At 43.5% G+C, this 21,292-nt stretch overlaps 2 protein-coding genes across 2 annotated transcripts in view; both read left to right on the top strand.

The window, feature by feature from the left end:
* The window catches only part of LOC308285053 (complement C1q subcomponent subunit A-like), a 32,632-nt gene extending 27,277 nt beyond the window's left edge, over positions 1-5,355 (top strand). The window contains exons 2-3 of the mRNA XM_080725771.1: positions 3,284-3,355; positions 5,162-5,355. Coding sequence (XP_080581897.1) covers positions 3,284-3,355; positions 5,162-5,311 — 222 coding nt within the window. The 3' untranslated portion in view covers positions 5,312-5,355. The remainder of the gene's footprint in view (positions 1-3,283; positions 3,356-5,161) is intronic.
* A 6,963-nt stretch (positions 5,356-12,318) lies between these two features.
* LOC308293370 (complement C1q subcomponent subunit C-like) lies at positions 12,319-19,709 on the top strand. The gene is made up of 6 exons (XM_080735853.1): positions 12,319-12,387; positions 12,541-12,603; positions 12,734-12,887; positions 16,245-16,382; positions 17,936-18,068; positions 19,310-19,709. The coding sequence occupies exons 1-6, from the start codon at positions 12,348-12,350 to the stop codon at positions 19,472-19,474; spliced, it is 693 nt and encodes a 230-aa protein (XP_080591979.1). The 5' UTR covers positions 12,319-12,347; the 3' UTR covers positions 19,475-19,709.
* Positions 19,710-21,292: the final 1,583 nt, after the last annotated feature.

A 21,292-nucleotide genomic window follows, 5' to 3' on the forward strand; every position in this document is an offset into this window, starting at 1 on the left:
TTTACAGTAGACGGCCGCACGAACCCTCATCAGCTTACAGTCATCAGACGAACGAACCGAACGAGCGCCGTATTGGCATCGAGGTTCTGCAAAAAATGGGGCGAACGTTAACGTTCAAAGCGTGGGGAGAGTTAATTCATTTAACAATAAATAGCGCAAGAACTCGTGGCCAAATAAAAACAATTAAAGCGTCACCGTTTCCACATCAAATAATCACTCTCTGTCTCTCTCTTTCTTTCTTTACAAGCAAGTGAAGCAATGGGTCCATAATGATATTTCCTATCCTTATCAGGTTGGAAATGTGAAGCTAAATTAATAAATAACCTAAATAAAAACAATAAAATAATGTATAATCCCAAATGTTGAGTCAAGCATAGGTCTACATGCGTGTGAGCCATAACTTTATATGTGGTGGCGCATGCTGAAAAAGAACATAATGTAACGGGATGCTATAGCTTGCAGATCAGTTCTTTTTAACCACCGGATTCATTTAGCCCTGAAACATAACAGCCGTGCACCGGACAGTTTTGGAAGCTTTTAAATCCGTTATTTTTGCGCACCGCACCGGGCGCACCCGATGACATGGACATACTGCCGTGACGTCCCAAGTTGGGACAACAACGTGAAGAGTTTGACTACTGCACGCCTGTCCTCAAGGGAACAGCGAGAGAGCGAAGAAAGAGAAAATCCTAATGCCTTGGAAGAAAAGAAAAGCCAAGTATGACATTTCTGTGTTGTTGTGGTCGTTTGGATGGAAGTTGTGTGGCCAGCGCGCCTCCTTAATTCTCCTCCCGTGTTATACACAAGATGGTGACCTTACTTTTATTTGTGACAGTATTTGTGTCAAAACAAACAATGATCTGTGGCCCTCATTTATCAACGTGGTGCAGATCAAAATTTGGGTGTACACCGAAATTTAGGGAAGTCTCGACATTTATCATTTCAACTTGACTTTGACGTTGGCGTAGGGTAGGATCAAATCTCACGTCAAGTCCAGAGGTGGTGTAGGACACCACTTTGTTCCATTGTAGACGTGCGGAGCAGCATTGTGTAACTATTTGACAGGCAATGGACACATGTATCCACTCGAAAATGTATATCCAACACAATAATAAATAATCCTGTGAAAATATAACATTTTATAAAAGTATATTATAGCCAGCTACATCATGGACATGCACGCCGATTTTATTTCCAAGTTACAATGACAAGCAATCAAAATCTAGCAACATGGAAGCAATCTACTGTTAAGTGCTTTAACAGTCTATATTTTAAGATTGCAGACCTGGCTCAGAACAAGCACATTATAGCCTACGAACGCATGCAAGAGCATTTTCGGGACCAGCGCGGCGCCGCTGTGATCTACCGCGAGGCGTGAGCCTCCAATTTATACAGTGACGCGAGTCCTTTTAAATATGGATAAAACCCGAAGCTCCAAACCTGGCTGTGCCCAGCCCCGCGCACGCACGCTGCGGATGATTTATTTGGGGGTCCACGGCCCACCTGGGAGAAGACCAGCCCGTGCAGGAACGGTACATGATCGCTAGTTCAAGCACTCAAAAGTGCATTGCGCTCGTCACCAAAATTGGGTTAAATTAATATCCAAAACGTAACCGTGGGGTCTCTCAATTTATACAGTAGATACTGTACACTATGCTGGAGTTAATGATGAAACCCGACGTGGCGAGCCTTGAGATCATGGCCATGGGGAATATGATTGCTTGTAACCAAATGAACGCGCTCTGTCTGCGCACGCACGGCACGGGTAGGCAATGGTTTAAATTAATATCCAAAAGTATTCATGGCAGTGACCAGTGACTTGTGTCATTCATGTCGGCTGCGGTGCTATAGCCTCCTTGTCAAAGATTGTACCGTTGGTTAATCCCACGTTTCCACTGTCAAAGACTGCTGTGTAAACCAAAATGCTGCTGTTCCAAGTAGCCTAGTTGCGTGTGTAGGTGTGTGCGTGCGTGCGTGCGTGCATGTGTGCGTGGTCTGTGTGGGACGCGGACATGGCTTTTCTTTGGTTGTTAGGTCGTATTCGGGTTGTTCTGGTCGTAAAATGGGGGCGTTTCGAGAATAATTAAGGGCGTGTTATTTAAATTTCAGCCTGCGCATTTATCAACGCTGGGATCAAATGTACGCCAGGTGTGTCTGTTTAGGAAGCATTGATAAATGCCGTGCACACGTTGCCCTACGCAAAATTTGGTGAAAAAAATAGACCATTTTTTACACTCCATTGATAAATGAGGGTGACCGTGTTCGGAGAGTGACCCCTGGAGTCACAGCACAAGATGGGTCACCAGTTTCCATGTAGCTTACAACAAGACAACGCAGCGCCGGCTCACAAGGGAGAAGAGATGAAACAATTATTAACGTCTAACCTCGTGTATCCTACTGCAGCTCATGAAGAAATATCAGCGGTCGGGTCATATCAATAGTGATTCCCGTAAGAAATTCATGCCTTTAGAACTAATTATTAATCCAGGTTTACAACTGCAAAACATAAAGATTGATGAGTGTAGTCTCTTGTAGCCGAAGTTACAATTGCTTCACGATCATCGTTTTTTTAAATTATTATGTTTTCAATATTGTTTTTCAATGAACAACACGCAGTGCAGAATGTACTGTAGGCTGATCAGACCTACGTTTGGTCCTCTATAAAGTCCGCCTCCGTTCACACCAGCAGAGGACCGGGCGGACGTTTCGGTCCCCCTGGACCTTCTTCAAAAGTGTCTTGTGAAGAAGACTGACAGACTGACAGACTGACTGACTGACTGACTGACATCCGGTGGAGGTTTTGATAGTAACTGTGACATGACGGTCGCAATAAGCCTATCGCTTTTACACTATTTGTTGCGGTCAAAAGTGATTTTATTTTTTCATGAGTGGGACATCGTTGTCCCATTGGGACATTGTTGTCCCAATGGGACACTTTTGAAGAAGGTCCAGGGGGACCGAAACGTCTGTCAACTAAAATAAAGATGAGCAGCTGAGCAAGAGCAGAGTGCGGGAGTTTTTGTTCATGAAATATATTTTCATGATTTCTTCAATGTAATGTAATAAACATGCTTTATTTGCATAAAGCAACTACTCCCATGTTGATACGAGTATTATTATCTGTTTAAGGTAGATTTAAAACAGATACAAACTATACGATTGATTGTGACTAATCACAATTAACTATGGACAATCATGCAGTTAATCAGATTAAACATTTTAATCGATTGTGTGTGTGTGTGTGTGTGTGTGTGTGTGTGTGTGTGTGTGTGTGTGTGTGTAGGTCAGTATGTGTATACGTCTGAAGAGTGAGGCTCTGGGCTTCTGTGACTTCAACACCAGGAGAGACACACAGGTCAGAGGTCAACTCACCACACACCCAGGGGTGTCACACCAAACTCTGGGCCCCCCATGAATGTTCTTCATAGGGGAAGGGGGTTTAACCCATTTAGACTGGGAACACATTATTATGCATTATTTTGTGCTTTAACTATTGAAAAATAACAGATCTACAAGCTCACAGCGCAGCACCAAGTCGCAGTACCGAGTCAAAGTCTTTGAATATTTCAATTCCTTAAGGTTTTTTGAAAAACATTCTATGTCAGTGGTGCTCAAACTTTTGCATGTGAAGGACCCCCAAAATGGCCACGGACCCCCATCTCAAAATATTTAGTTCCAGGGGACCCTGGAAATTTGAATTAAAATGTTCGCTTAAAAAATACATTATCCAAAGATTTGCACACATTTTCAAAAATAGCAGATCTACAAGCTTGCAGCGCGGCACTCGGTGCCCCGTTGTGACGCCCCTGCACACACCATTTAGATCCTACTTCTGGAGGAGTCTCCTGTCCCACATTATGTCCTGCCACACTATACTGTTGTAGATGTTTTAACCCCCCCCCCCCCCCCCCCCCCCCCCCCCCCCCCAGGGGGGTCCTCAGAGGATTAACTTAATGTTCAACATTGTTTTCTAACTCAGCAGTAAACAGTCCAACATACAGTAGATGTATATCTGCACATTTCTGAAGCAGTAGGGCCGCAACAAGGCATTTTGGTGCCTGACTCACAACTGGCTGGGTGCCAAAACCTCCACTGGCTGTCAGTCTGTCTGTCACACGTCACACGTCACACTTTTGCCCTACTCATACCTTCGCCACGTTGCCCCGATCCATGCCAAACTTTGCACACACACTCCTTGGCTGCCAAACCACAACCTCCACGCCTCATTTCTCACATGGCCCTCTTCTAGCGCCACCAAGAGGCTGATTCTTGCAAAACACATTTTTTGGACACTGCTAATACAGATTTTGCCCTAAAATCACGCAAAGCGGTCCACAGTATCTCTAAACTCATGTCATCAACATGGATCTGTCCCATTTCCCATATTCCCTCCTGATTGGCTTCATTGCCTTCTAAAGTTTGTGTATGCGACCTGGCAGTCACATATCTCCCGATTAGGGAGTCTTACTGGTATAATCAGCTATGTTTGAATAGCCAAAGTATAGAATTATGCATTTTAGTTCAAATCTAAAATGACCCAGATACTTTTAACGGGTCATATAAAGACCCACCTGTTCTCCCTGGCTATTCTTTCTGTGTGAGGATGGAAGCCCCCCATGGTTCATGGCCACTCTGTCCTTCCACCTCAAGCAAAGTAATGTGGTCATCCTTGATAGGAATGCGCTTTGGGTCAACGGATATTGTTTTTAAATGTTACAGAGCCGCTGCTAGGGTAGTGAGAGCGCTGCGGTCGCACAGGCCTCGCACCTGAGGGTCCTCGCGCTTTTTTTATATCAATGTTAACAGAAGGGGAGGGGATTTGGGTTTTGGTCATATCATTTTGGGGGTCCTTGACATGACAAAGTTTGAGATCCACTGATATAGCAATGTATGTTTTTTTCATGTAACTGTTAGGATTTAGAAGACAGGCCTATGTCAGCGGTTCCCAACTTTGTCATGGCAAGGACCCCAAATATGTATTTGGCCACGGACCCCCATCTCAAAATATTTTGTTCCAGGGACCCCCAAGAAGCAAAGATTTTAGTTAAAAATGTTCACTCTGAATTTGGGTCTCGCTTCATGCTTGATGCACAATAGATGCATGCGGCCATGACTGATGATGATGATGATGATGATGATTCTGGTGGTGATGTCATTGCAGGTGCTGTCAGGGGGCGTGGTCTTGCAGTTGACCCAGAATCAGAAGGTGTGGCTCGAGGCTTTCAAAGACGAGAAAGGCCAAACAGATTCGCACAGAGCAGACACCCTGGAGAAGGAGATCATCTTCAACGGGTTCCTTGTCCTCCCCTGAAAGCAACCAATCAATGGCTTCCTTGTCGTCTGAAAGCAACCAATCAATGGCTTCCTTGATTAATGAATCATCACATCAATACAAATATTGCTATTGCACCAGCGTTATATTACTTTACATGTTACTCCAATTTCATTTTGTATCTACGAATATTGAATATTAAAGGCTTGACAATTAAATCAATGAAATGTGTGTGATGACTTTCTTATTTTAAGCTGCTGGTCTCAGACACACGTCCATTTCAATTATGCTTTTAGATTTACATTATATTACATTGCTGAATAGTTATATTACTACATTCATTTATATGAAGCAAACGTTAAGAAGTCATTCTTGAACATGGACATGATTTGATTTACAACAGGGGTTGACACTAAGGTCTCAGAGGCACTTGTCCGTGGGCAAGTACAGATCATTTTCTACTTGCCCAAAAGTCAAGCCCACTTGCCCGAAAAGTAAATCGCCCATTAGAAAATGATAAGTAAAATGTAACACTTTAAAGATGTCATACCTCAATCTTAAAAAAACCTACATAGTTATGATTGAATATGACTATGGGTTCACACCTATTTTATATGTTTAAGTGTAGCAACAGTGAAAACAGCACATTATAGGTTAACAGTGCTCTTATTTTACATTCCACAGACCAGCAGACAGAGTGCTCTGTCCACGTTCAGGTGTTTAGTCAGATATCTGGTGGTGTGTTTATAGACGGTTGTTGCGTTCCCTCTCAAATGAGCATTTGCTCGGTCGGGCAACCTGAAAGCAAACTCCACCTGCCCGAAGGTTTTATTTACCTGCCGGGGGCAGGTGGGCAAGCCTTAGTGTCAATGCCTGTACAATCTAGTGTGAAGGTTTTATTTACCTGCCGGGGGCAGGTGGGCAAGCCTTAGTGTCAATGCCTGTACAATCTAGTGTGAAGGTTTTATTTACCTGCCGGGGGCAGGTGGGCAAGCCTTAGTGTCAATGCCTGTACAATCTAGTGTGTAATTGTCTCCACCAGCCGAAGGCAGGGGGAGAGTATGTTTTCGCCCCTGTCTGTCCGTCCGTCCGTCCGTCCGTCCGCCCGTCCGTCCGTCCGTCCGTCGGTCCTCCGAGTTTGTTACCAGCTAATCTCCGGCGCCGTTGGCCCGGTCGCTGCCAACGCACAAGCACACGCACTCCCTGGATGCCAATTCAAAACCTCTGCCCCACATTTTTCAAATGGCCCTGTTCTAGCGCCACCATGAGGCTGATGTTTGCAAAACACATTTCTGTACACTACTCCTACAGATTTTGTCCAAATATCACACAAATCAGTAGTATCTCAACAGTCATGTTATCAACACGGATCTGTCTGATTGTCCATATTCCATCCTGATTGGCTGATATTGGCTTTCAAAGTTTGTAAGATTGGTCCATTTTGGATAAAATGCCTCAAATCACAAACGCAGAGTGCAATTAACATGAAATTGCACACACACGTTCCCACTGGGCCGAGGAAGAAATGCCACTTCATATTTTTTAAATCAGCCTCATGGTGGCGCTATAACAGGCCGATTCGTGGTTTTACCTATAACTCCACCGATCAGTTTCAAACTTTGTAAGCGCACTCCCTGGATGCCAATTCAGAACCTCTGCCCCACATTTTTCACATGGGCCTGTTCTAGCGCCACCAGGAGGCCAATTTGTGCAAAACTACCTTTTGGCCAGTACTCTACAGATTTTGTCCAAAAATCACGCAAATCGGTAGACAGTATCTCTACAGTCATGTGATCGACATGGATCTGTCTGATTGTCATATTCCATCCTGATTGGCTGAGATTGGTTTTCAAAGTTTGTAAGATTGGTCCGTTTTGGACAAAATGCCTCAAATCACGAATGCAGAGTGCAATTAACATGAAATCGCACACACACGTTCCCACTAGGCCAAGGAAGAAATGCCACTTCACATTTTTTAAATCACCCTTATGGTTGCGCTATAACAGGCCAATTTGTGGTTTTACCTATAACTCCACCGATCAGTTTCAAACTTTGTAAGTGCACTCCCTATAGGCCAAGGAAAATCCCTTTTCTTGCATTTTTCGCATCAGCTTTTTATAGCGCCACCAGGAGGCCGACTTATGTAAGACACATTTTTGGATATTACTCCTTCAGATTTTACCCAAAATTAACACACATCAGTACACAGTATCTCTACAGTCAAATGATCAAGACGGATCTGTCCCATATTAAATATTCCATCCTGATTGGCTAAGATTGGCCTCCAAACTTTGCAGGATTGATCCGTTTCGAACAAAATGCCTCAAATCAAACAGCGTGCAAATGTAATGAAATTGTGCACGCACATTCGCAAAAGGCCAAGGAAGAAATTAGACTACAAAATGTTCAAATCAGCCTCATGGTGGCGCCATGAAAGGTCTAAGATTGGTGAAGAACACATGCCACCCTTTTTACATTGGCCGGTTAATAGCACCACCAGGACGCGTGGAGACCTGTGCTCGGAAGAGAACTTCTTCTAGTTCAAAATATATAAAAAAAAAAAAAAAACCTTTCCAAAAAAGCAAAAGAAGAAAAATGTAAGAATTTCCATACATTACTAGAACACAATAAGGAGTAGTGAAAATAGACGATCTACAAGATCACAACATGGCGCCAAGGAAAACTTTCTGAGCTTGTAGATCTGGTATTTTCACTAGTTTGGGTCCTGGGAAGTTTTCAAATAATCGTAGTGGAGTAAAAAGTAACGATAGGCCTGTTTGCCTCTGTGATGTAGTGGAGTGGAAGTAAACGTATTGAAATGTGGAAATTCTCCAATAAAGTAAAATACATAAATAAATAAATAAATAAATAAATAAAAAGTGTACTTAAGTACAGTACTTGAGTAAATGTACTCAGTTACTTTACACCACTGTTGTTTTATCACGTGTTGCTGAGTCTGCTGTTCATTGATACTTCTGCTTTCTATCTCTCTCTCTCTCTCTCTCTCTCTCTCTCTCTCTCTCTCTCTCTCTATCTCTCTCTCTCTCTCTCTCTCTCTCTCTCTCTCTCTCTCTCTCTACTTCAGTCCAGTCCAGACACAGCTCTTGGTCTTAACAGTCTTCTTACAGGTATGGCAATAACTTCACATTGTTGCTTATTTAAGAGTTAAAACCCTAACATAACAGATTTGTTTTTGTTATATCCATTCTGCTCAAACAGAGTCAGTGTTACCAATACTAATTGTTACGACCCATGGCTCGAAAGGGCCGAACATGACGCACTCAGATACCAGTTTGCAAAAAATAGATTGAATTTATTTACATTAGAGTATCAAATGAGTGAGTGAGTAGAGTTACAAGGTATTATTTTCTTAACAATAATAAAATACGGTAGCGAAAATAGATCTAGAATTCTATAGCTGCTACAAGTTAAGGCGAATACTGCAATATGACTGTATTATGTATAGACAAAGTCTAGGAGTGAGGGAAACGGCCGGAGCCGTTCCATGGGCGTTGGCTTGAACCAAACAAAATATAACAATATAACAAAACAAACTACTTACAGAACCAAAACAAATAATAAACAGGGGAAACAAAAACAGGGTCTAAAGAACTAAATAGAACGTTGACTTTCCAAAGGTCAATAACAAAAAATAAACCTAACAAAATAAACAAGTCGAGTCAGTGGGGAAGCGAGGCAGCAAGGCACAAGTTCAACATGGACTGTCTGCTTCGTCCTTTTATCGGCAACAGGGCGGCGCCTGCTCCGCTGCCGGCAATCACAAATCAAGCCATCGGCCAGTCAGCTGCTCGCCACTCAGCTGTAGTAGTCACCCACGTCATTCACAGTCATCACCGGTGGCCGGGCTTACTGCAGGTTACCACGGCCACTGCATTAATACAAACAAATGCAGGGTAAGACACTATTAATACAATATACCATAACAATAATAATAATCACGGCTCTGTTCCATTCTGCTCAAACAGTGTCAGCAGTAGCGGCTCTTGGTGATTTTGGGTGGTAGGGCTAATGTAACGCCCGGGATTCGAACTCGGGTATCCTGTGTGGAAGTCCAATATCTTAACCATTGATCCAAAGGGATATCCCTATGGACTGAGGGAAATACTAGACTTTTGAGGCCATCAGGCTGAGGCAGTGAGTCACTCTGCTACATCAAGAAATCCATCATACTATATACTATTACTAGCCATAGTTCACTCTGCAGCAACAGCATCATATTATATTATATGCTAGCCATATTTCACCCTGCAGCAACATCACATTCCAGATACCAAGTTACAACAATGACACTACTGTAGGCCTACTGTATCTTTGTTATAGCAAGAGATGCACATGAACAGAAGTGCCCACAACAAACAGGGGTTCCACTGCTCCAGTGAACATTATGTTTGTATGTGCAGATAACTATCATCATTATTGGTGGAGTTGACAATACTCATCATTTTAAGCATAGGATTAACACAATCCTAAATTAAGGGTCACACAAGAATATGATGTACTTTTTAAACAAAATATAAGACCAGAACCAGACAACTAATGAAAAAGTTTGATTATTACAGCTTGAGGTGGACCTTATATTGCCAAAGCATTACATTATGATACAAAATAATCTCCCTTTCCATATCACTGCTTTTAAAGTGCCACACACACACACACACACACACACACACACACACACACACACACACACACACACACACACACACACACACACTCCCTGTCTCCCTCTTCACCGTGCCACGCCACCGACACAAACCGAAGCACCAAAACACACGCACGAATGCGTGCAATACCAACGCGAACCCACGCGGTACAGACACGAATCAAAACAAACAGACACACACACATACACACTGTGTGACACACACATGCGCGTGCGAGCGGTACCGACGCAAACGCACGCGGTACAGACACGAATCAAAACAGACACACACACACACACACACACACACACACACACACACACACACACACACGCAGTCACGCAGTCACGTTGACAACAACATCAAAGACAGGCAGCTTAATCCACAGCACAATTCCAATGTTATTAAAGCAGCGACCATTCTTAACTTTGTCAGATAAATGAAATTAACGATACCTTTAGAATGACTGGGTCCACTGTCTCCTCCAAAAAGCAAGCATTTCACACCAAATGTACGATTTTGTGGTCTTTCCTTTTGTATTTGCACAACCAGTCTCTTGACTTCTATTTTTTCTCCCGCGAATGACAGAACATTTATTAAAAAGTAGATAATATGTCCATTTGAATTGTCCCGCGAAGGCTACTCCTCTTCCTCAAACACAGACATGAAACAAGTAAACTTGTCATTGGTTAAAAGCCAGTCACATGGTGGAACTGCAGTGGGCATGTCCTATGGGCTGGTTGAAATTAGCCCATATGGTGACTAAATGAAGCAGGCGTGGCATGCCAGCTGTCAATCACCCAGCTCAATGATAATCACACAGTGATGTCACAGAACTGGGCGTGTTCTTTGGGCTGACAGAAATCAGCCCCACAATGGTAAGAATATGAAGCAGGCGTGGCATGTAAGCTCACTAAGCTGTCAATCATTCTTCAAGTCAATGGAAGCTGGCTTGGGCTAAAAGAACTCAGCCCATTTGGACATATATGGTGTTCTTTTGTAACTCTTTTTGATGCTGTTACTGCTTTAGGTTCCACCAGCATATAAAATATATAATATCTCTTCTCAAAAAAAAAAAAAAAAAAAAAAAAACTTTTTTATTTTTAATTTTTTTAAGGGATATTCCCCCCCCCCCCCCCCATAAGATAGGAGGGGCTAAGCCCCACTAGCCCATATGAACGAGCCGGCCCTGAGTGTCAGTGTTACCAATGATACTAATGAAGGCTCAGTTCCATTCTGCTCAAACAGTGTTAGTGTTACAAATGATACTAATGAAGGCTCAGTTCCATTCTGCTCAAACAGAGTCAGTGTTACAAATGATACCAATGAAGGCTCAGTTCCATTCTGCTCAAACAGTGTCAGTGTTACAAATGATACTAATGAAGGCTCAGTTCCATTCTGCTCAAACAGAGTCAGGGTGCTGATATTGTGCATGTTGGCACTGAAAACTCTCTGCTACACCAGTGGGTCTCAAAGTGTGGTCCAGGGACTCTCATGGTTCCTTGAGGGGGTTTCAAATGGACCCTTACGGGTCTGTAACTCTGAGCGTATACAAATGGAAACATTTGGTTCCATTTACACGCTCACAGAGTAATGAGTCACTTCTACTTGTGTAGCAGTGTTTTACTAGCCTCGCAACAGCCAGACTCTCCAAAAGGAGAGTCTGGGAGTTATCCATAGACGATGCATTACGCGATGACGTAGAAACTCACTTTGACTGACAGGTCCATTCAGTAGTCATCAGCGCATCAAAACATCGTCGGGAGAACATCAAATACGTCTTTTCCAAAGGTGCAAACTGTTGTTTGTTTTTAAGTTATGAGATGCCGTTGATTTCAGATAAAACTTCGCTTAATGCAGCTTTTATTTGCGATTTGTGAACTCGCATCGGACATGGGGTCCGCCATGTTTGTTTATAAAATGCGAGAGCTGTAGCAGCCGCTCTACCAATCAGGAGCGGTGTGAGGCGGGTTCTCTTGAAATGCAGCCTTTTGATGGGAAATTGAGAACCTAATTCTCATAAAGAGACTCGATGGGAGGGACACCAGACCGAGAAAGGAAGCACATTGGTGATGACGTAACTCGGGATGGCTTGTGAGGCTAGTGTTTCACTGCCTCAGCCTGAGGACTTAAAAGTCTAATATCTCCATTTATTTTAGTGGCACCTGAAAACCACTCCCACTGCTATGTCCTATTCTTAGTGCTTGTCGGGGTCCACGTAGGGGTCCACAGTCAGTATGGTCATTTATATGGTATAAATAGAATGGAGACTTCCTCTCTTTTCTTTTCTTTTCTTTTCTTTTATCTTCTGTCCCCTGTGTCTCCAGGTAACCATGGTAACCATGGTCCATCGTTACATTGTTGTGATAACGGGTGCTTTGATCTCATTGGCTGCCTCTCCGTCAGTCGCCATGGAGACCTGCACCTTTACAGGGACACCTGGACTGCCAGGTGAGTGTGTGTGTGTGTGTGTGTGTGTGTGTGTGTGTGTGTGTACGTACAGTATGTCATGTGTTCGTACTTTTTTATGTCTATATTCTTATCTCTATTCTATTCGTCTGTCTATCTTTCTGTCTGTCTGTCTGTCTGTCTGTCTGTCTGCAGGTATCCCAGGGATACCGGGGAGAGATGGACGCGATGGAGTGAAAGGAGACAAAGGAGGTCCAGGTACAAACACCCCCCCCCCCCCCCCCCCCACACACACACACACACACACACACACACACACACACACACACACACACACGCCTCTCCAATACCTTTAGCCAGAGCCGTTGTTGTTTCTCCTCCTGACCAGGGGTGGCAGCGCAGGCCAGCCTGGCTCCACAGAGAGGACAGAAAGGGGTGCAGGGATCCCCTGGACCGGCAGGCAAACAGGGTCCCAGTGGAGAGCGAGGACCCCAGGGACCCCCTGGAGAGCCTGGTCCTGCTGGGGAGACGTTGCTGTCCGGGTAATGAGCAATAAGGCACTGGATTGATTGAATACTTTATTAGTCATAAATGTAAACAAAGGTACAGTCAGACCTTAAGGCTAAAAGGATAACACAATACTTTATTAGTCATAAATGTAAACAAAGGTACAGTCAGACCTTAAGGCTAAAAGGATAACACAATACTTTATTAGTCATAAATGTAAACAAAGGTACAGTCAGATATTAAGGCTAAAAGGATAACACAATACTTTATTAGTCATACATGTAAACAAAGGTACAGTCAGATATTAAGGCTAAAAGGATAACACAATACTTTATTAGTCATACATGTAAACAAAGGTACAGTCAGACCTTAAGGCTAAAAGGATAACACAATACTTTATTAGTCATAAATGTAAACAAAGGTACAGTCAGATATTAAGGCTAAAAGGATAACACAATACTTTATTAGTCATAAATGTAAACAAAGGTACAGTCAGATATTAAGGCTAAAAGGATAACACAATACTTTATTAGTCATAAATGTAAACAAAGGTACAGTCAGACCTTAAGGCTAAAAGGATAACACAATACTTTATTAGTCATAAATGTAAACTGAGGTACAGTCAGACATTGAGGCTAAAAGGATAACACAAAGACGTCCATGGACACAATAATCCATATCCTGAGCCATAACTGTGGCAGAGTTTTTATGTGAAATCTCGCTATTTCTACCATTGTCATTACTTCGACTACAGGAGGGTCACCAGCGTCGGCAGGTTAGCTACTTATCAGTGTCTGGGTTACTGGGTTAGGGTTTGGGTTAGGTTTAGGTTTAGGTTTAGGCATAGAGGTTAACATTCACCAGCGTCGGCAGGTTAGCATTTCACCAGGTTAACATTCACCTGTGTCAAAATACTGGGATGTAGAACAAATGTTATGTCGAAATACCGACACACACCCTTTTTATGTAGCAGCTGTAACCCAGACTCAGTCCTAGCACATATTAGTAGGCACTGGGCGGTACAGATGTGTATTTCTACTTCAATCAAATCAGCATTTGTTTGGGCCAGTGCATCAGAGACTATAGGTTCGGTTGAAGGAGGGATGAGTATTAAAGGGTTAATGAGTGAGCAACAACAGTAAAGAAGACTCAGAGACCAACAAGTATGTTTAAAGATAATTAGATGTATTACAAGTTGAAAAAATAATAAAATAAAATAGAATATAACTTGAGGGATGACAGTGAACACTTTGCTGTTTCCAGCTTGTAAAATGTGTGCAAAACAAAATACCACCTAACTAGACTAGTGGTCAGTCTAGTACTTGATTTAAACCCAAAGTTTATTTTATACTATTTTAGTGTTCCTATTTAACCTACAGTTAAGTTACTCAACGGTTTTATTTATTTTTCCCGTTATCCATTTATTTATTTCAACGCCTCTTTTAAATCTAAACCAACCACTTTTTAATCCTCAATGTATGAAATGAAATGTTTTAACCCAAAACATGAAATGAAATGGTTTGAACCTTTTACAGTAGTACCCGTTTTTTAACACTCAAAAATATACAATTAATACCTCTTAGTGCATGAAATATTTTCCCTTTGTATCAAAATACAGTATCTCGTTTAAACCTGTTATCAAAATAATGTGTCCTCTTATCAGTGTCCTTGAACTTGTATCAGAACCCTTTAACCAAAAGTTCACTTTAAATGAAATGACAGTTTAATGCACATCAAATATCAGTGACTATGAAATTAATTTCAAAGCAAAACCAGTGTGTCTTCTTTTGTGTTCCCTTCCTTTGTCTCAGTGGAAAGAATGAAATGTCCATGAAAAAATATCCTTTCAGTGTTTCCTTGCAAAGTCAATCCTACCAGTTCTCCAGATCAAAGCAACAGTTCTTTCGGATCGACTCAGATGGGCTATAGCTCGCCAAACTGCTGAACTCTTTCACCACCGTGGTTGTAGATCAGAGGCTTCAACAGTTGAAATCCATTCTCAAAAGACCCAGCCTAAAATAGGCCAAAATGGGAATTACTTTCTATATATTCACAGAATAAACTGATTACTCATCTTCAGTCATTAAATCACAGTGGTATCATATCATCAGAAATAACATAACAGTCATGACATTATGTTTGAGGACCATTGTACAGTATATAACCATTGTAAATAACTCACCAGAACAAATCAAGATGAATTCTCATACTCAGTGACAGGGCATGGATCACATACTCCCAGTTCCATCCACTATACAGTAACAGGTGACATAGGAACAGAACAGATCGGTTTTTTAGGGTCTAGAATCACTCCACAGCCAAATATATGGTGTTATTGTGTGCAGCCATTTAGCTGGTAGCGCACATGTGGGTGAAAAGTGGGTCAGACAATCAACACTTACGTGAATTTCTTCCAAGATCAAAGCACAAAACGTTGTGTTTCCAGATCAAACACTACACAACGGGGGCTTCTCCCTTTTATCAATGGGATTCTTTGAAAACTAGATTGCTAATCAGCTTTCCAACGTTACAAAACATATAATCAATCTCCAGGCAAAAACGCGACCTGCTTCTCCCCTGGTTGAGATCAATAGAGGAAGTTTCTGGAACATGACGTTCTGTCACACCCTCTCCTGCAGTAAGCAGAGCGCTGATTGGACAGTGAAATTGGTTCACTGATCCCAGGTCTGTTCCATCCCAGTGTCACTGAAACTTTACACTTTCAAAATAAAACACCTTCACCTTAAGTGAATGAAATAAGACCCTTCTATGGTAAGGATAATTGTACTGCAGATACCTATTTTAGTAGACACAAAACGATATTTCCTTTATGAATTGTATGCAATATGGAGTATATTGCTGGTCCTATTTTAATATTCATGATAAATGCATTTTGAATGTATTATTTATGCAGCCCTTAAAATCCTATTTTAAGGCATGGTAACATGGGTTACACAGCTATAAGGCTGCTGAACAAAACCTAAGTCTGTCGCCTGTGATTAACTGAATTGCATTTTATTTACACACTTTTAATGACTTTAAAGCAAAGTTACCTGGTAATTATTGTACTGTAAAAGGAAGGGTTACCGCCTACTATGCATAGGATCAATAACAAAAGGGGAAAAAAGCAGTCATAAAGAAAAAGCAAAAAGAAAAGATAGGGAAATATAAAAATTATGAAATTATATGACCATTTTAGAACAAACTGTTGCATGATGTTAAACTATGTCATTGTGTGTGTGTGTGTGTGTGTGTGTGTGTGTGTGTGTGTGTGTGTGTGTGTGTGTGTGTGTGTGTGTGTGTGTGACTGTGTGTGTGTGTGTGTGTGCGTGCGTGCGTGCGTGCGTGCGTGCGTGCGTGCGTGCGTGCGTGCGTGTGTGTGTGTGTTCCAGTGCCTCTGTGCAGAAGCATTCTGCCTTCAGCGTGGCCAGGGGGACCGCAGACTACCCCGCCAAAAACACACCCATCCGCTTCCTGTCTGTCATCACCAACATCAACGATGACTATAACCTGGACACTGGGAAGTTCAGGTATCTGCATCCGCATCGCAACGAGCTTGTAGATCAGCTATTTTCAAAGTGACTAATAACTCAAGTTTTCAAATAAATGTAGTGGAGTAAAATTACAATATTTGGAATCCGAGATGTAGTGGAGTAGAAGTAAAAGTATTGGAAATTGGAAATACTCAAGTAAAGTACAAATACCTCAAAATTGTACTAAAGTGCAGTACTTAAGTAAATCTACTTAGTTACTTTACACCACTGCCTGTCTGTCAGGATAGTAAGGGTATTTTATCTGGTATTTGACCAATCTGCCAACTAAATTGTTACCAAAAAATCCAACCATCGGTTCGAATTGGAGCGGTGAATTTGAGCAGCTATACCCTGTGTGTGTGTGTGTGTGTGTGTGTGTGTGTGTGTGTGTGTGTGTGTGTGTGTGTGTGTGTGTGTGTGTGTGTGTGTGTGTGTGTGTGTGTGTGTGTGTGTGTGTGTGTGTGTGTGTGTGTGTGTGTGTGTGTGTGCGTGCGTGTGTCTAGGCTGCGCAACAGTGGCCTTCTCAATCTGTTCCTATTTTTATAGTTTAAAAATCCAACCACGCACCGTTGTACTAATGAAACATAACTCCGGCCACGCACCGTTGTACTAATGAAACATAACTCCGGCCACGCACCGTTGTACTAATGAAACATAACTCCGGCCACGCACCGTTGTAATAATGAAACATAACTCCGGCCATGTGCCGTTGTACTAATGAAACGTAACTCTGGCCACGCACCGTTGTACTAATGAAACATAACTCACTTGGTAAAAGTTCATCCTAACAGGGACAGACATAGGGACATACAGACGGACACACAGAGTCGAATGTTGGTGGCCGATTTCAGCGCTCCAAAATAATTCTTCACCAATGTGTTTCTAGAGGTGTGTAATACACTAAAATGTTGAAATTCTACTCCCGGGGGAAGCCTCATAAAAAAACTTTTTTAAAGTTTGGGTCCCATTAACTTTACTACACAGGAAAATAAATCTGCTTTAAGTAGCATGTGAGGGGTCAAACTAGGGATTTTTCATGATTCTGAATACATTGCAAGCATTTGTTTTGCACAAAAAAACATTCCTTGGGCTAAAAACGGCTCTCACAAAACTGTGAAAAGTGATGACTCGTCACTAAAACATAGTTTTGAGGGGTTTCTTGTTTAGTTAGCAGATTTTCATATGTTTCTCTTACTAGGACCCAAACATGGATCCTGACTTAGGCATACAGAATATTACTTATAGCAGTGGTTTATGCCCTGGAGATATCATATATGATATCATATGAAGCATTCTCGCCTTTACTGGTAATAAGGAGAAGCATGATGATATTGTGATGTCACAGTCCATGCCTCTGGTAATATTGTGATGTCACATGAAGCATGACCTCCAAACATTTTGTAAAAGGTTAAATTAGTCTAAGTCTCTAAAGTCTATTGAAGGTAGGAAAGATAGCCTATAACGTGGCCAAGCCCCCAACAAATTGGGGGACTCCTCTGGAATTATAGTAGTAAGATAAGATAATAATAGGTCATATTTTAACCCTTTAGGTGCAGCGTTCCAGGGACATACTACTTTGTGTTCCATGCGTCTGCTGCCAGCAGGTTGTGTGTGATGATGAGGCTGGATGATATGCCCTACACCGCTTTCTGTGACCAGCTGGACAATGGCAACACACGACAGGTAGCACACAGACAGACAGACAGACAGACAGACAGACAGACAGACAGACAGACAGACAGACAGACAGACAGACAGACAGACAGACAGACAGCTAACAGTACAACTCCATGATGATTTTGTTGTTTTTAACACCTTTCCTTTAAACCTAGTCCTATTTTGCGCTGAAAAGAACAATGGTCACTGCAGTATGGCCATGTGAAGTGTTAAACACTGCTATAACACTGAAGTATGGCCATGTTGTGAAGTGTTAAAGGGATATTTCACTTAAAAAAAAAAAAAAATATATATATATATATATATATATATATATATATATATATATATATATATATATATATATATACTTTTGGTAATTTTATCATCTAATCAGGCTGTTGTGACCACCCTGAACAGATTTTGAGTTGCTTGAATCAGTATTTACCGGTAGATATTTCTACCGGTAAATATGTTCATTTTATCAAACACGCCCCCTCCCTATACAAACCCATTGTAACTTCAAACTCCATTTGAACCACGATGGATTAATCAAAAATGCCCTCATGTCACACTCCATATGATCCCTGATATTAAGCCCATATCTGGGAATGGCCATATATGGTCATATTGTGTCTCATGATAACCAGTGTGGTTGTCGGGACGCAAGTCACAACTGAAAATGAATTCCGTCCTTTTATGCCCATATATGTAGATCCCTGATGCCATCAATATTATGCCCATATCTGGGAATGCCCAAACTGTATATGGACATATTGTGTCGGTCTCTGTTGTTTCAGCTTCTCGCCCTTAGGGCGTCTTACTTGTAATAATAATAATAATGTTATAATTGCGACCATCAGGGAAAAGCTCCATCGGCTGTCTGTCTGTCACGTCACATCACGTCACGTCACATTTTTGGCCCTTCTCTTATCTCCGGCACCGTTGCCCCGATCCATGCCAAACTTTGCACACACACTCCATGGCTGGCAAACCACAACCTCCAGATGATAACCTCCTGATTTCTCACTTGGCCCTCTTCTAGCCCCACCATGAGGCTGATTTTTGCACACATTTTTGGACACTGCTCCTGTAGATGTTGCCATAAAATCACGCAAAGCGGTACATAGTATCTTTAAAGTCGTGTTTTCAACATGGATCTGTCCCATTTCCCATATTCCCTCCTGATTGGCTACGATTGCCTTCTAAAGTTTTTGTATGTATCTTATCTCCCGATTAGGGAGTCTTACTGGTGTGTATTTCTCTAGGTGTTTTCAGGAGGTGCGTTCCTCTACATGGTGCAGGGTCAGGAGGTGTGGCTGGAGACCAACACCTATCGAGGCCTGACGGGAACCCTGGGAGGAGACAGCGTGTTCTCTGGCTTCCTGCTGCACGCCCACACCGTGCTGAAACCCACCGTCCCCCCCTACTGACCACACCATGCTGAAACCCACCGTCCCCCCCTACTGACCACACCGTGCTGAAACCCACTGACCACACCATGCTGAAACCCGCCGTCCCCCCCTACTGACCACACCATGCTGAAACCCCCCCACTGACCACACCATGCTGAAACCCACCCCCACTGACCACACCATGCTGAAACCCACTGACCACACCATGCTGAAACCCACTGACCACACCCACTGACCACACCATGCTGAAACCCACTGACCACACCCACTGACCACACCATGCTGAAACCCACTGACCACACCATGCTGAAACCCACGTCCCCCCCACTGACCACACCATGCTGAAACCCACGTCCCCCCCACTGACCACACCATGCTGAAACCCACCGTCCCCCCCCACTGACCACACCATGCTGAAACCCACTGACCACACCATGCTGAAACCCACTGAACACACCATGCTGAAACCCACTGACCACACCATGCTGAAACCCACTGACCACACCATGCTGAAACCCACTGACCACACCATGCTGAAACCCACTGTCCCCACCCAGTTTGACAGGTTTGACAGTGGAAACCCACTGTCCCCACCCACTGACCACACCATGCTGAAACCCACTGTCCCCCCCACTGACCACACCATGCTGAAACCCACTGACCACACCATGCTGAAACCCACTGACCACACCATGCTGAAACCCACTGACCACACCATGCTGAAACCCACTGACCACACCATGCTGAAACCCACCGTCCCCCCCCACTGACCACACCATGCTGAAACCCACTGACCACACCATGCTGAAACCCACTGACCACACCATGCTGAAACCCACCGTCCCCCCCCACTGACCACACCATGCTGAAAACCACTGACCACACCATGCTGAAACCCACTGACCACACCATGCTGAAACCCACTGTCCCCACCCAGTTTGACAGGTTTGACAGTGGAAACCCACTGTCCCCACCCACTGACCACACCATGCTGAAACCCACTGTCCCCCCCACTGACCACACCATGCTGAAACCCACTGACCACACCATGCTGAAACCCACTGACCACACCATGCTGAAACCCACTGACCACACCATGCTGAAACCCACCGTCCCCCCCCACTGACCACACCATGCTGAAACCCACTGACCACACCATGCTGAAACCCACCTTCCCCCCCCCACTGACCACACCATGCTGAAACCCACCGTCCCCCCCCACTGACCACACCATGCTGAAACCCACTGACCACACCATGCTGAAACCCACTGACCACACCATGCTGAAACCCACTGACCACACCATGCTGAAACCCACTGACCACACCATGCTGAAACCCACCGTCCCCCCCCACTGACCACACCATGCTGAAACCCACTGACCACACCATGCTGAAACCCACCGTCCCCCCCCACTGACCACACCATGCTGAAACCCACTGTCCCCCCCCACTGACCACACCATGCTGAAACCCACTGACCACACCATGCTGAAACCCATCGTCCCCACCCACTGACCACACCATGCTGAAACCCACTGACCACACCATGCTGAAACCCACTGACCACACCATGCTGAAACCCACCCACTGACCACACCATGCTGAAACCCACCGTCCCCCCCCACTGACCACACCATGCTGAAACCCACCGTCCCCCCCTCTGACCACACCATGCTGAAACCCACTAACCACACCATGCTGAAACCCACTGACCACACCATGCTGAAACCCATCCTCCCCACCCACTGACCAACACACTCATTAAAGGAGTAGTTCACCCCCAAAATGACGTCTTTCTATTGATTACTCACGCCATGGAGACTTCAGTTCCATA

Source organism: Nannobrachium achirus, assembly GCF_963921795.1.
Source record: "Nannobrachium achirus genome assembly, chromosome: 1".
Classification (NCBI taxonomy): Eukaryota; Metazoa; Chordata; class Actinopteri; order Myctophiformes; family Myctophidae; genus Nannobrachium; species Nannobrachium achirus.

Coding starts and splice junctions, on each gene's coding strand:
- LOC308293370 (XM_080735853.1), top strand. CDS start 12,348: ATGGAGACCTGCACCTTTACAGGGACACCTGGACTGCCAG. Junction 12,604..12,733: donor AGGAGACAAAGGAGGTCCAG/GTACAAACACCC, acceptor CCTCCTGACCAG/GGGTGGCAGCGCAGGCCAGC. Junction 18,069..19,309: donor ACAATGGCAACACACGACAG/GTAGCACACAGA, acceptor GTATTTCTCTAG/GTGTTTTCAGGAGGTGCGTT.